We start from the raw sequence: 15,088 nt of genomic DNA on the forward strand, positions 1-15,088 counted from the left end.
TTTAAGTCTTAAAAGAGAATAATGATTAGCCCTAAGCAGCACTGGGCTGTGAGAAAACATATAATGGAACAATTACTGAAAGCAGCTGAGACTAAAAGTAGCATTTAATGGGATCCAGCATCTTCTGTTCCAGCTGACCTGAATGCTGCTTGTTCTGCCAGGCAAAGAGAGTGAAAACCTCTGGGATTCGTAAATCAGGGTATTTAGGTCACACGTGGATTAGAGTGTGATCAGACTGGCTTTAATGCAGAGCTGCTCTGGGTATGTATAGATCACACAGTATGCTGAGGAATCAATGCTTTCCAGGACTTTGGGCACGATCACAGGCTCGCTGTGAGCTGCTGAGGTGCGTCAGGGCCCCCATGCCACACAGTCGCTGTGGGCACTGCTTGTCCTTCGGCTTGGAGCAGAGACCAAGTGAACTTGGTTCGTCTGAGAGCACACCACCGGCAGCAGGGTGAGCGCTGGCCCCAGCGACCGTCCCCGTTCCGCTGGGCCAGTCAACGGCCGGGCTCTTCCTTCCTATCCCAGTGGACAAAGCAGGGGAAGGCAACCCGTGACACCTTGCTGCCAGCAGGGTCTGTCCCCTGATCCAGCCATCACCACCAGGACTGAGACCTGAAGGCTCCCAGGCTGCTGCTGCCGGGCACCGCGCAGCACCACTTTGTCCCTGGGTGAGAGGCTGGCTGTAGCTTGGTGCTGGGAGGACAGACATGCCATGGAGAGGGTTTCTCTGGTTGATGTGGTCACCTGTGCTGTCCTTGGCTGGATCTGCATGCCCACAGGTGGCTCAGCTGGTGCTCAGCCTGCAGCATCATGCTGCAAGACCCCACGTGCTGTATCCTGGCCACCTCCACATGAAGCCCCCCCAGTTTCTGGCTTTCTGCCCACAGCCAGAAGATGTGGGTAGGAGGAGGCCTCAAAGATGCTGCAAGCTGTGACTTAGCAAAGCAGGCCCAGGGCAGCGCCCATCCCACAGTGCTTCATCCTCTCCCCATCCTGTTCCCCGATATCAGCAAATCCTCACCCCAAGAGAGCAGACAGGGCCCCAGCTGGCCAAATCGCTGCAATACCAAAACTAGGGGGCAGAGCCCAGCTCTGGGTCCTTGCAGGACTTTCTGTCAGCTGTCTGCCAAGAAGACCCAGACTGTGACCCAAGAGCAACCAGGGAGGGCATCACCAGGATGGCGGAGCCCATTCAGGTACCAGCCATGGGTAAAGGATGCTCCATTTCTCTCTGGATGCCTCTGTGTCAGGAAGCGTTACCCAACCTCACGGTAATGCCTGATGGCACAGAGCCACAGGAACATCCAGCTTCCCAAACGCTCTAGGCTTTCAATTAACTGCACCACCACAGATTGCTCAGTGCAATGGATCTCAAATCTTCTGTGAAGAGAGATCGGTGATTTGACAGAAGTACAGCTGGCAGAGAGAAAATGTCTCTTCGCTTCCTGTAACTTCCAGAGTGCTCCCTAATAACGACAGTGCTCGTAAAGGTCTGTGGTTCCCGCAATCACCCAGAGGAATACATGTAATTTCCGTGGCTGACTCTGCTGGCTGCTACCTTGGGGCTGGGTGGCAGTGGCTGGGTTTTAGCTCACAGATGTTGCACAAGCCTTCAGGATGGCAAGAGCTGATGTGTGCTGCATCCAACCAAAAGAGGAATTTTAGGTCAACAGCATGTTGTTGTCAGCACTGGGATGTAGCCAGGTTGCCATGGGGACACCTGTGCCTGTAGGTTTTTGATGGTGTGAGGGATCAGGATGCTCTTTCACCTGATTTCCCCGAGAAACCGTGCTTCTGTGATCCTCCCCTCCATCTGCCAGCACCTCTCTGACCACTTCTGAGCCCAGCCACATCTAACAGAAGCATGGAGAGCTCTGAGATGCCAAGTACATGTGGCGAGCTCATGCAACGCCTGGCCTGAGCACTACGTGCATCTCCTGCAGTTTGTTTGGTGCCATTGGCTGCACAACACTCCCTGGCATCGCTCTGCACCGTGGCTGCACACGGAGATGGTGCTGGGGCGATGCTGGCATGGAGCTGGCTGGACTCATGGACCAGGCTGAGCACCAGCTTAGCAGACACGGTTGAAATTCCTGTCCTTAAAACCAGGTCAAGAGCCCAACCCTGCTTGTGTGAGGGGCTGGAGGCTGCGTGCTCTGAGGGCTGGGGGAATATTACAGATTGCCAGGCTGTGGGAATCCAGCCGTATGGGGCTGGTGCAGCCAGAGATGAAATCCAGCATGCAGCCAGTGGGGGAAGGACCTGCAGTGTGCCCAGGCTATGAAGTAGGACAGTGGAAAACCCAGCTTGTGCCCAGCTGGAGCATCTCCTCCCCTCTGTGGGTGCAGGAGACAGGGCCAGGCTGGGGATGCTGCAGCAGCCAGGGCTTGGGAGAGAAGCTGAGCTGTGTGGAGGGCAGGAAAATCCAGCAGCAGAACGAACCTGTGCTGAAAATAAGCGGTGACTAACTCCATGCCTTTACAACTGCCTTTTAACTGCAAGTTATTAAAGATGGGGAAAAAGAAGATTATGTCCCAGTGGGAGGATAAGGGAGTGTTGCCATAGAAGCGCAGGGATGCTGCAGCACAGCTGGGTCCTGATGGACCATGAATCCTGGCACTTGGGTGCCAGCCCTGAAGCCACAGGGGAGAGACACTTTTTTCAGTCTCAGGACAAGAGAGAGGCCAGGATCTGGGAGAGGCCAAGGGATTAGGAAAGATTTTGCCTCGGGGATTCTCCTTCCTCCATCTGCCTGGGTTAGCTCCTGAAATGGAGATGGAGGCTTTGCAGCTCAGCAGAGAACTGCTCAGAGCCAAACACGCAGGGACAAAATTGCTCCTGGTCCCTTCCCACCTCAGGAAATGCTGAGAGGTCCCCAGAAGCATGGGGGAGTTTCCATCCCATGGCCCCACATGAGGACAAGTGGGAAGAAGCTTTGCTTGGGCTCTGTCTGCGCACTCAGCTCCTTGCCTTCCCAGGGGGCATGAGCTCTCCGGCAGAAGATGCAAGCAAGGTGCTGGACCTGAGAGCATGGAATGAAACAGGGTTAACTGGGAGCACAAGGGATTTTTATTTGGCTTGTTGATGATGTTCTGCTTTCATTATGTCCCTATAAAGCGTGCCTTGCCAGCTAACTGCCCTGACCTTATTGGAGTGGGAATAAAACTGAGAAAAATACCCTTGGCACGCGAGCCTGCAGCCCTGGCGCAGTGAGGAGGGCTTTGTTTACAGCTCCAGCTCTTTCTCCATCTGGGCTCAGCTTCTGCAGCATGTTATTTATACCGCAGCAGGGTTCACTGCATGCTCAGTCCTGCCTCTGCCAAAGAGGGGAAATCCCTGCCCTGGAAAGCAGACGGCTGCTCTCAAGCTCCTTTGCTGCGTGGTCCTAAAGCGGGACAGCGGCCTGGTGTCTTGCTGGCCAAAGGTGCAAGGGGCTCGAGCAGCCTGCGGGATGCAGGTGGGCAGGAGGATGCCTGGGATCCTGCTCGGGGCTCAGGAGGTTCCCTGCTGGAGGATGAGGAAGGTGAGCTTTTCTGCTGGGCTGTGAGGCCCTGGCGCTATGCATGTTCCCTCCATGTCCCAGTGCCCTGGGATCTGTTTGTAAAACCCTGGGAGCCCTCCAAGCTTGGACACAGGCCAGCCAGTGCCATCCATCATCGAGGTGTCAGGAAAATAAGGCTGCGTCAAGCTGAAGTGATGTTAGGGGGAAAAAATGCTCTGTAACTTGTTTTTAATGCTGATAATAGGAAACAGACAGCACTGCTTGAAACTGGCTGCAGCGCCCAGGGGCAGTGAGTGGCCATTTTTGGTGATCAGCTGCCTTTAGCTCCCACTGCCCCCGGCTCTGTAGGAAACCAAAGTCCCTTCTGGGATGCCAGTGCCTGCTTTATCCCTCCCTTGGATCCTGCAATGGATGAAATATCAAACCTGCGCTAAAGGCAAATGTCAGCACTGCAAAAGCGACGTGTCACAGCTTCAGGTTGTCAGACCTAATGCTGTCAGACCGTAAGAGATGTCCCTGAGGCAGGACACGGCTGGGATGTGCCAGGCTGTGCCACCTGGCCGGGGACAGGACAGGCTCCTTCCCGAGGTTGCACCTGCCTGCAGAAACACAACCCCAGAGGCTGGTTTTCCTCTCCAACTCCCCAAAACCAGAAATACTTCATCCCTTCACCGTCCCACTGCCAGGATGCTCGCGGGGAGCAGAGCCACATCCCGACCGCCCCGCGGGGCTGTACCCCTGCAGCAGCCCCAATTTCGGGGGCAGCCTGGTGCCGCGCTGCCTTTTCTGGGGTGGGAGCTCGGGTGCTGCAGCTCCCGGTGATTGGGTGCTATTTTGCTCGGCGTGGCCGGCAGCTGTTGCTGTATATTACCCTGGCCAGTCCGCGCCAGCCCGCAGGCGAAGGCAAGGTGGCAGCGCTCAAGCCCGAGGTATGGTTTTGTGTCGATTTTCACCCTTTTAATCAAACTGGGGAGCAGTTCGTGGCACAGCACAGGGGAATGCGGTGCTGCAGCAGCAATTGGCACGCTGGGGGCCATGGGGCCTGTCCCGATGCGGCCATGCGAGCATGCACAGGGAAGGGAGGGCAGGCAAGGGGCTATTTCTGGCAGTTTCTTTGATGTGAGTCAGCAGTGGAGGCAGCCTCAGGCTCCCGCAACCTGGGCTGGTTCAGGAAAAGTCCCACAGACAGCAAAACAGAGCTGGTTTTCATTAGTGGCCAAGGCTACGTGCTTTTGTGACCATCCCTGCCATGGGTGGCCAGCCCTTGCCTCGGTGCCCGTCCCTGCCATGCGGCCGTGCTGGGCAGTCGTGTGTGCTTGGTGCATCGGCTGTGGAGATGGCCCGACAGGGAAACACCCATGAAAGCTGCTCCCATGGGTGAGCAGCCCATCCCACCACCCCAGGGACTGCCTGGCTGTCACCTCACCATGGAGAAGCGAGGACAGCCAGGAGGGTGGGGAGGGACCCCCAAAATCCAAGTCCTTGTGGTAGCTGCTCCACATCCCAGGGGAGATACGACCAGGTTGCCATTGCTGGGGTAGCTAAAATGAAAACCAAAGACTTGGTTTGGTTTCGTGTTGAATGCAAAGCTCCTTCAGGCCATTGTTCCTCAGCCAAAAGGTTTCCTTGTAGCTATTTGTTTTGTTTCCAATGTCATGTTTTGGATTGTAGCCTGGGAATTGGTATTTTTTTCTCAGCATTCATTGTTCCCCTGGGGAAAAATAAACTAAATCTGGTGCAGATGGGGCAGAAATTCCTCCTCCTGGTGAGGGCTTGTGCAGATGGGATGTGCAGATCCCAGATGAGCAGGTGCTAAGCTCACAGATGCTGGGAGAGCTGAGCCCACAGCCTTGGGATGGTGTTTTCAGGGTGTTCTTGTGCTCCTTGGGCTGTTTGTCCCCACGTGTGCTGTGGCAGGGTCGTCACCGTCCCCTCTCAGCTTCAGCTTGCCCAGGACATGCAGGCAGGTGACACCTGGGGCCTCAGCAGCCCCAAACCCCATCCACTGGGTACCATTTTCACCCCACTCTTACACCACAGCCTCTCGAGCTGCTGCCGTGATGCCAGTGGCTTCTGCCAACTTCTGAAACCGCAGGAGAGGCTGTGGCCATGCCGTGACCATGGGAAACACCGCATGGTTCTGGGGTGCCAAACCTGGGCTTGCTCCGCTCCACAGCACCCCACACATCCCCCCCTCACCCCTAACAGGCTGCGCTCTGCTTGTCTCTGCCAGGTGCCGGTGAGCAGCAGCAGGGAGAGCAGGAGATTCCCATGTGAGTGTGCTGGTGAAGGTGGGTCTGCCACTGGGGCAGGGGATGCAGTGTCTGAGGTCCCTCTTGCATGAGCTGGTGACAGAGGCTGTGGGGATTTCAGTACTTAACCTCGCTGCAGGGCTGGGTTGGGCCCCAAGCATGCGTGGCTTCTACCTTACAACCCAACGGGTTTGGGCCCTTCCCTTCCAGGAAAGAGCTGGGATAGGGGCTCATGAGGGGTCCTGGGGATGGGTCCTGGGGGTGGAGGGGAAAGGAGGACAGCACAGACACAGCTTTGTTCTCCACTGCACCGGTGGAGGTGTAAAAAGAGCCCCTGACCCAGGGATGAGGAGCCTGGACCCTGTGCCCGGTTAGGGCTGGGGTGTGTGACCTGTGGCACCGTGTAAACCAGCCCGCCTGACACAGGAGTGTGTCTCCCCGCAGGGGCTCCAGTTTCGTGTTGGCAGAGCAGGGGACTGGTGGTGGCGGTGGGCAGGGGACTGCATCCTGCCCTGGTGCCTGTGGTTTCAGCCATGCTCAGGTGCAGCCCTGGGTGAGGTTTTCAGGTCAGGGGGCAGAGGGCTGCCTCCCACCACAACATTCAGCCGGGAATAGGGTCTGGGGGGGGGCTCTGTGGGGTTCACCCCACGTCTGTCCCAGGGGGCCACAGCCTGGCTCGTTCAGCTGTTGCTGTCACTGAGCCGTGCCGGCGGGTAACTCTCACTCGTGGCATGAATCCAGCGCCGCTGACACAGGCCAGGAGGCAGCTGGGCCACCAAACCGTGCCCCAGGACCGAGCCCAGAGCCCCCTGCAATGTGCCCACAGTGGGGTCCCATCCTGGCAGCTCCCACGAACGGGGACACCCAGGGCTGGGCTTGCTCAAAGGCAGCCCAACACAGGAGCCGCACCCGAGAGCCTGCCTGCAGCATGGGGCCAGCTAGTGGCTGCATCAATCTTAGCAGATTAAAAAAAAAAAAAAAAAAATCCCAACGTGCTTTCTGATACAAACACAGGCATCAGGGAGTAGCTCCTGGAAGAGCCGGTGACGAGCCTGGCCAGCGTCTGCAGCAGCAGCCGCCCAGCCCTGTTAAACACTAGGGCTCTGCCTGCCAGCTGCAAAACCACAGGGGACCAGGCTCCGTCTGCCCACCCTGGCATCCCCCCTGCATCCAGTGCCCCTTATCTGGGAGGGGGGGTGCAGCCGAGCCCCTGTCCCACCCGGCCATGCTGCGCCGCGATGCTCGCACACCCACGCTCCCTCCCCTCTGCGCAGGGCCTAGAGGAGGTGGGGACCCGGCCGGGTGTCCCTGAGCAGGATCCGGACACACCCGAGCCGAGCATGCCCGAGCCGGCAGCGCTCAGCGCGGACAAGAGAGCAGCGGAGAAGAAGCGTGTGGAGAAGGTGGGAGCAAAAGGCACCACAGTGCCTGCAGGTAGGTGTGCATGGAAAAGCCTCATCTACCCCAAAACAGCCACCCTGTCCTGCACCCCTTGCACTGTCTGGCCACAGGGCGGTGATGGGACCAGATCTGCTTGCCAAAACCCCCAGGAACTGGTTGGGATGGGATGGGGTGGGGTGGGGTGGGGTGGGGTGGGGTGGGATGGGATGGGATGGGATGGGATGGGATGGGGTGGGGTGGGGTGGGGTGGGGTGGGATGGGATGGGATGGGATGGGATGGGATGGGGTGGGGTGGGGTGGGGTGGGATGGGGTGGGGTGGGGTGGGGTGGGGTGGGGTGGGGTGGGGTGGGGTGGCACAGCATGGTGTGGGGCTTCCCCTCCACCTGCCACATCCCACCCCCGCTCCCTGTCCTTCTGGGATCTGCGGCCAGGGGGGGAGCAGCAGAACCAGGAGCACACAGAGGGCTCATCCCTGCTGGAGCCCTGGGGTGCTGCACACAGTCCAAACATCTCTGGCTGACACCCCAAGACCTTCTTCCCCCACATCCCTTCTACAGTATGACCTCCCCCAGTGCTGTCTGGGGCAGGGCAGGGCTGGGGTAGGAGGGGGTGCAGGGGGGGGCTATGGGCTCTTTTGTCCCAGCATGGAGCCCTTTGGTGCCTCCCTACCCCCCCAGTAACCCTGGTTCCCTTTGGGCTCCCCAGTCCCCAAGAGCCTCCCTGTGAAGACAAAGGTGGAGCCCCAAAGCCTGGACCCCGCGGAGGAGCCGCTCATCTGGGAAGGGCTCACCCTCAACAAGTGCATCCTGGTGGCCTCCATCGTCGCCCTGCTCAGCGTCAGCTTCCAGGTGCTCCAAGGTGAGATGGGGACTGGTCCCAGGCACAGGGTCCCCCGGTGCCAGGGTGGCCAAAACCTACCTTCATCACCTCCATCCTTCTGCCCTCTCTTCCCTCCTCTCCTCCAGCACCGCCATGCTCCAGGGACGGTGTCAGCAGCAGCAGGCAGGAACCTCCAGCACCTCCCATCCCTGGTGGGTTCAGAGCTGGGCGGGCACGGTGGGGTGGGTGCCGGGGGCCTCGCACACCAGCTCATCCCTCTCCATCCCCAGAGGTCACCATCACCAAGGAGGAGGCCCCAGAAGTGGAGGCTCCCCCGCCCATCCAGCCTGAAAGCAGCATGGAGGATGACAACAGCGATGATGACGGTGATGATGACAACAGCAACGAGGCTGACAGCAACCTGGTATGGGGCTGAGGCGGGGGCAACAGCATCCCAGGGTGGGATGCTCCTCCAGTGTGGAGGAGCACTTGTGGGAGGGCTGAGGAGGGGTCCCAGGCACAAGGGCTGGGCTGTGTGACACCTCCGTCCCCCAGGCTGAGCCCTGGATCTTCAAGAAGTGGTTTGGCCGCTCAGAGCCGAAGGATGAGGAGGAAGAGCCCGCAGAGGAACCTGAGGAGCCGCCAGCCAAGGTGGAGGTGAGGAAGGGACGGGAAAAGCCCCGAGCCCCAGAGAAGAAGGAGGAGAAGGCAAAGGACAGCCGCGCAGCCCCGGCAGAGAGGAGCGGCCGGCAGGATCCACGCCCCAAGGAGAGGACCTCTGAGGACAAGCCCATCAGAGCCCCCAGGGCGCCCAAGGAGCAGGAGCAGCAGCCACACAAGAAGCGGGGCCGGGAGGGGAAGGAGAGCCGGCGGGAGCGGGACGAGCCGCGGAGGGACGGAGGCAAGAGCCGCCCCGGCAGGGCTGAGCACCAGGAAAGCACCCGGCGAGACTGGCGGCAGCTGCGGGGCGAGCAGAGGAGCAAGAAGCCCTGGGAGCAGGCAGGGAAGGACGGCACAGCCAGGCCCCGGGAGGGCAGGCGGCGCGACTGAGGCTGGGACAAGAGGGGCTCGGCGGCGCTGCCTCGGGAGGGCCCAATCTTGCCACCACCCCCGGCAAGGGCTGTGGATGCATGGACTCTCTGTCTGCTGAGCCCCTGCGGCCACAGCCCTGCTGTGGCTGGAGAGGAGCCAGGGGCTGGTGTGGTCAGAGCACGGTTTGGGGACATCAGGGTCCTGCTGTGCCACCCGCCCATGCCACCTGGCCAAGCATGAGCCTTTGTGAGGACTTTGGGCCCCCTTGGATGAGCTGCACAAAGGCAACCCGAAAGGGAGCAGGGAAACGAGCTCCTCTCCACCTGGGCTTCGTGCCTCGCTCCATCCCCAACAGACAGCGCTCCTGCAGCTCACCCGTGCTCTGCGCTGCAACTGCGGCGTGGGCACAGCGCAGCCCAGCGAACAGAGGGTGTCTCCAGACCGCGTAGCTCTTGAATTCAGTTACTGGTTTTATTGAAAGCAAATCAAAGAGAGAAGTGTGTTCTGGGTTAAAGAAGCCAGGCTGCTGCCAGCCTTGAAGGGACAACAAGGAACAGAACCCGGCCCCACCGCCACCGCATGGAGACACGAAGCTTGCCCAGAGCAAAACCCCACTGGCAGCGCCATCGCTGGGGCTCCCCTTGAACCTGCCTTCCCAGAGTCGCTTTTAGGAACAAAGCACAAGTGCAATATCATGCAGCGCTGTAGCAACTACAAGAGACGTTCACAGCCCCAAACCACAGTGGGTTTGAGTATTTGCTAAACCAATAGAGGTTAAAATAAACTATTTTCATTTTTAATAAGGTATTAAATTGAATGTTAAAAAAAAAAAAAGAAGAGAGAGAGAGAGAAAAAAATCACAGCCCTGGATATGCTTGTGTTTTTTCAAAAGGAAAGGGAGAAAAAACAGCACTGGGGCTGGGCCTCCCCGTCCCAGCTGTCAGGGGCTCACTGAGGTCCCCACTGGTGTCAGGAGGCACCCACCAGCCCCTGGTTGGTGCGGGGACACTGCAAACCAGAGCCATCCCCTGTGCTGGGGGTGAGCCCAAGCACTGCTTTTTGGGGGGCTCGGGCCCCACAGCAGCACCCCAGTGCATCCCACAGAGCACCAGGCTCAGCTGCAAGATGACCCAGGGGGGCCAGGCCCTGTGCGCTGCCACCAGCGGGGACATGCAGCAGGTGCTTGGGCAGCCGCCGGGAAGGGGACGTGCTGCCAATGGGCAGCTGCGGTTTGCACCCGCTAAGGGCAGGACATGTAATGGGATCGTCCCCACCCCAGAGCTTTCCCCTCCCTCTGCCATGCCCCAGGCAGCGGTGACAGCAGGGGCACGATGCCGGGGTCACCCAGCAGGGACTCCCACACCGTGGCTTTTGCCAAGTCTGGAGATGGGTCCCCGGGGAAAGGCAGAGCTGAAGCTGGTGGGAACAGGGGGGTTGCTGCTTGTTTTACCCCTGAGAGCACAGAGAGGGATGCGGGTCAGTGGTGGGCATGGGCTGGCTCAGAACAGCCAGGGGGGGCTGCAGGGAGGCTGAGGGGCAGTAGCCACAGCAGCAGTGGATAAATAGATGTGGCCCCAACTAGAGCAGGCTTGCCCTGTCTCTGATGCCCTGCACGTCCCGTACCCAGCCCAAACCCTGCTGAGGGTCAGAACCAGACCGCAGCCTGAGCCTCCGGGCACCTCGGACATCCCCAGCCTCTGCAGATGGAGCAGGGAAGCACCAGGAGGCCGGCAGCCCTCCAGGGAGCAGCACGGCTGCAAACCCAGAACCAGAACAACGCTAGCAAGGCAAACCAATGGGAAAAGACGTGCGGAGGAGTGCTCACGTCTCAGCGAGAAGCGAAGCTGCAGCGGCGCTCCAGGGCTATGGGCAGGAGCCTCTACCGACAGCCGCACTCCTCTGCCACCATGTTGGGGAACTTGCGCACCTCCAGCCCCTGGCTGGACACGCTGATGATGAGCTGGTCGGAGTAGCGGACGGGCACGCAGCAGGGAGCGCGCTGCAGGGGCGAGCCCCGCTCCTGCATGCCCAGCAGCAGCACCGTGTGCGAGTAGTAGCTGGGGACACGTGTGGAGAGGGGCAGCTTGCAGGGACCCTCGCAGTTGTTGGCGGCGTACACGGTGGGCATGACGATGAACTTGCGGTCGTGCAGGTCGATGGTCAGCTCCTGCAGCCGGCAGTGGGCCTGGTGCCGGGCGCTGCGGTTTTGTCGCAGGACTTTCCTCCTCTCCTGCCAGTGCACCCGCACCGTCTGCAGCGCCTTCAGCAGCAGCAGCGCGTGCAGCTTCCCAGAGCCAGGCGGCCGCTCACCCGCGCTGCCCGTGCCTGGCCCTGGTGGGTAGTAGCAGAAGCTCAGGAGGTGCTGGAAAAGCCCCATGTTGGCTTGGAACGCCGGGATGTCCCTCAGCTCCTGGATCACTGCCTGCAGCTTGCCCAGCAGCAGCTGCAGCACGGTCCCCTCTGGCTGCCAGTCCCCGAAATGCTGCTCCAGCCCGGCGCTGCCCTCCTGGGGGAAAAGCAGCACCGAGGGCTCCTCCGACTGCACCAGCCGCTCCAGCGCTGCCGTCTCAGACAGGTTGAGCAGCTGGTGAGGGAGCGTCTCCATCATCTGGAAGTCCAGCCAGTGGTGGGAGCTGGGCTGGGTGGGCGGCTCACTGGAGGGGCTCAGCACCCGGCGGATGAAGCGGGTCAGCATGCCCAGGAACTGCCCGCTATCCCCGGGGGCCAGGGATGAGGTGTTGGCCTGGCTGGGGGCAGTGGAGGGTAGCAGTTCCATGGTCTCATGCTGGGGTGGGCTGCAAAGAGAGCACAGAGAGGGTCACAGGGGCCCCTTGCACCCTTGGGGGTGATGGGCTGGGCCACAGCACCTCTGCCCCACCCAGGTGTGCCCCGCATTTTCCCAGCCTTGATCCCCATGGGTGGGACAGAGGGGCTTTTCCCCTATCCCCCCCCTCCCACCCCGTGTTTTTCTGTGGCTGTGATGAAAGGCACAGACCTGAGCTGTGGGTATGGAGCCACGTCCACCACTCCATCAGCGGAGAGGTAGGAGGAAGAGGCCAAAGCATCGTGCCCCCGCCAGGACTTCGCCAGCAGGAGCAGCACGGGTGTCATCCTGGTGAAGCATTTGTCATCCGAGCCGAAGAGGAGCTGCTGGGTCTCCGTGGGGGGCAGCAGGGCACCTGTAGGTGGGGACAGTGCAGCAGCCAGGTCCCCAGTGCCCGGCCAGGGCACAGGGGCCATCAGCACCTCTGTCCCCTGCTGCCACAGTCCCCACCTCCATCACCGCGATGTCTGATGGCCAGGGTCACCTGGAAGCTGAGCTCCTCACTGGTGTGGGTCACGGATGCTACCGAGGCTCCAAGGACCAGGTACTGGGTGTCCCTAGTGAGGCAGAGGCTCTGCAGGGAGGCAGAAGTCACAGGAGCCCCTGAGAACCTGGGGGAGGCATGACGGGGGGGCAGCACTAACACCAGACCCCGTTATGATCCCTGCTTTCTGGATGCCCAGGGCCAAGGTATGGACACTTAAGGCAGCCCAGAGAGCAGCCAGGGGAGCAGCACTGGGTGGGCTCACCTCACACTGGAGGATTTGCTGGCCCTAAAACCAGCCAGGATGGAGAGTGCTGGGAGGGGAGGGAGCCGTGCATGGGGGGCCGCTGTGCACCCCAAGGTGCCGTCCCTTTGTCCCCGCCAGCAGCTTGGGGACAGGGTAACAGCACCATCTTCAGGCACGGCTCGGCCCCGCCAGCCCCAGGGGAAGGGAAGGGAAGGGAAGGGAAGGGAAGGGAAGGGAAGGGAAGGGAAGGGAAGGGAAGGGAAGGGAAGGGAAGGGAAGGGAAGGGAAGGGAAGGGAAGGGAAGGGAAGGGAAGGGAAGGGAAGGGAAGGGAAGGGAAGGGAAGGGAAGGGAAGGGAAGGGAAGGGAAGGGAAGGGAAGGGAAGGGAAGGGAAGGGAAGGGAAGGGAAGGGAAGGGAAGGGAAGGGTTTGACAGATGGTGAGATGGGATGGAAAATGTGCTGGGAAGGAATGGGGAAACGCTGGGAGGGGATGGAGAAAGTGCAGGGAAGGGATGGGGAAGGCGCTGGGCCAGCAGAGCAAGACACCCCCTCTCCCACCTTTCCTGCTGGCACCAGGCCCCGCGGGGCTCGGCACGGCCACCCACCTGCTCCTGTGCCAGCCCTGTGCCCGCGGCCAGCAGCTCCTCGTGGCTCCCAGCACCTCTCCCTGCTCGGCTGCCCGGGTAGAAGAGCAGCAGGGCAAACTGCAGCTCACCCAGTGACCGTCCCACCTCCGCCTGGAAAGCCAGCTTAAACCACAGCCTTGCCTGGGCTTCCCACTTCACTGCAAAGGAAAACAAAAAGGGGGTGAAACAACCTGTGGGCACGCAGTGCACTGGGTCGGGAGCAGGCGAGGAAGGGGCTTTGGGGCCGGGCACTGCTCCTGCAAGGCACTCGGAGCACCAGGAACAGGAGCTGGAGGGTGGAAGGATGCTGCAAATTGCTTGTGCTTTAGATGACTGAAAGCAGCAAGGCCCCCTTGCTGTGGACCCTCCGAGGACCACTCAGGTCTACTTGTCTGTCTCTTCTCTTTTCCCTGTCAGACAGAATTGGTACTGGGTCTGAATCCCAGTGATCGAGACAGAAAGAGAGGAACACTCCTATAACCAGAATGATCACGAGCAGTACAGAAGCCACCAATGCTGTGGCACTGGGGCATCAGTCACAAGCGAGGACTCATTGTTGCATACAAGCTGTGATCTCTATGAAAGACACAGCTTCTTAAATTGAATATGGGAAGACATCCTATTTTACTGCTTAACTAATTTTAAGGCATATCCAGCCCTGCAAATTTAATTCTTCATCGGCATCTCTGACTTAGGCCCAGAAGTAGCATTTGCCTACCTGAGCACTGTCCCAGCCCGGGTTTGGCACTCACCTTCCTCCAGGCGCAGGACGAGGAACCGGTCCTGCCCCGGCTCCGCCAGGTGCTCCTGGATACGCTGCAGGGGCCGGAGCGCAGCACCCGTGTCCTCTGACGGGCACAGCCCGAAGGTTGTGAGGTCGCTCCGGTCCCAGCCAGTGCGCTGCCTCAGCTGCTTGATGAAGCCGCTTTCATAGTGGGTGAGAACACCCATGACTTCCAGGTGGCTTGGTGGGACCCCGTCCTGGTCCTGGTCCATCTTCATCCTGCACACCGGGCCCTCCAGCCCCCCCAGAGGCCAGGGGTGGAGGCTGGAGCCAGCCCAGCCGATGCCCCCATCCACAGGCATCGCCTGCAGGCACCCTGCTCCTGGCTCTGTCTTGGAGAAGAGGCGAGTAGCAGTGGCCCTCTTCGATCTCACCAACAAGCTGGGTCCCACTCTGGCCTGCACGCTTGCATTTTCTCTTTTTCTCTCTTCTGCTTCAAGTCCCAGCTCCTCTGAGAGGCTCAGCTCCTGTGTGCCAGCAGGGGAGACCCTTTCCCCTGGGCTCCCTTTTCTTGGCAGCGCTGCAGAGGGGAGCAACAGCGCCAGGCACGGCAGAAGTACCCCAAGAGCAGGCTTCATGTTCCTGCTTCAGCTATGCCAAACGCAGTTGTTTGAGCCGCTCAAACGCATCTCCCAAAACATTTGTGCGGAAGGGGAGGACGGCATCTCCCTTTTAAAAGCTGATGGCCTTGAGTTGACAATGCACAACACACCTCCCTTGAGAAACTCGAATACTGTCACGCTGGAAAGGAGGGAGGGATATTTCAAAGAAACTTTTCTGTTCTATTTTTAGATTTGCATCCAGTATTGAAATTGTAAAAAAAAAAAAAATAAATTAAAGCTGTTTCTCCTACTTGTAGGGATGCACGTCCTTGACTTCAGATGTTTTTTAAAGGAGGGTAGAAGTCTAGACTCGAATCTGCATGGGGACTGGCACATACTACTCCTGTTGGCAGTGAAACACCAGGAGGCAAGAATTGGCTAGACTTGGAGGAGGGGGATAAAGACAGATAATGGGAAGAAACTAAGTAAACGTATAGAAAGCTCCCTCTTTGCTGGAAAGCCTCCCCCTTGGCTGGTACCTCCTGTACCGTGGTGTAGGAGCCGCCTT

The 15,088-nt window shown here is 59.7% G+C and overlaps 2 protein-coding genes across 2 annotated transcripts; one reads left to right on the top strand and one right to left on the bottom strand.

Moving 5' to 3' along the window:
• The first annotated feature begins 4,412 nt into the window (after nt 1-4,412).
• Nucleotides 4,413-9,850, top strand: JSRP1 (junctional sarcoplasmic reticulum protein 1). Its single transcript, XM_068661527.1, has 6 exons — nt 4,413-4,437; nt 7,035-7,194; nt 7,868-8,020; nt 8,128-8,193; nt 8,272-8,405; nt 8,537-9,850. Exons 2-6 carry the CDS (start codon nt 7,101-7,103, stop codon nt 9,029-9,031), a joined length of 942 nt encoding a protein of 313 aa, XP_068517628.1. The 5' UTR covers nt 4,413-4,437; nt 7,035-7,100; the 3' UTR covers nt 9,032-9,850.
• Nucleotides 9,464-14,700, bottom strand: AMH (anti-Mullerian hormone). Its single transcript, XM_068661525.1, has 5 exons — nt 13,947-14,700; nt 13,174-13,352; nt 12,288-12,411; nt 12,009-12,192; nt 9,464-11,808 (listed from the first exon to the last, which is right to left on the bottom strand). The coding sequence occupies exons 1-5, from the start codon at nt 14,554-14,556 to the stop codon at nt 10,893-10,895; spliced, it is 2,013 nt and encodes a 670-aa protein (XP_068517626.1). The 5' UTR covers nt 14,557-14,700; the 3' UTR covers nt 9,464-10,892.
• Between the last annotated feature and the right edge of the window lie 388 nt (nt 14,701-15,088).

This window comes from Anas acuta, chromosome 26 (assembly GCF_963932015.1).
Source record: "Anas acuta chromosome 26, bAnaAcu1.1, whole genome shotgun sequence".
Classification (NCBI taxonomy): domain Eukaryota; kingdom Metazoa; phylum Chordata; class Aves; order Anseriformes; family Anatidae; genus Anas; species Anas acuta.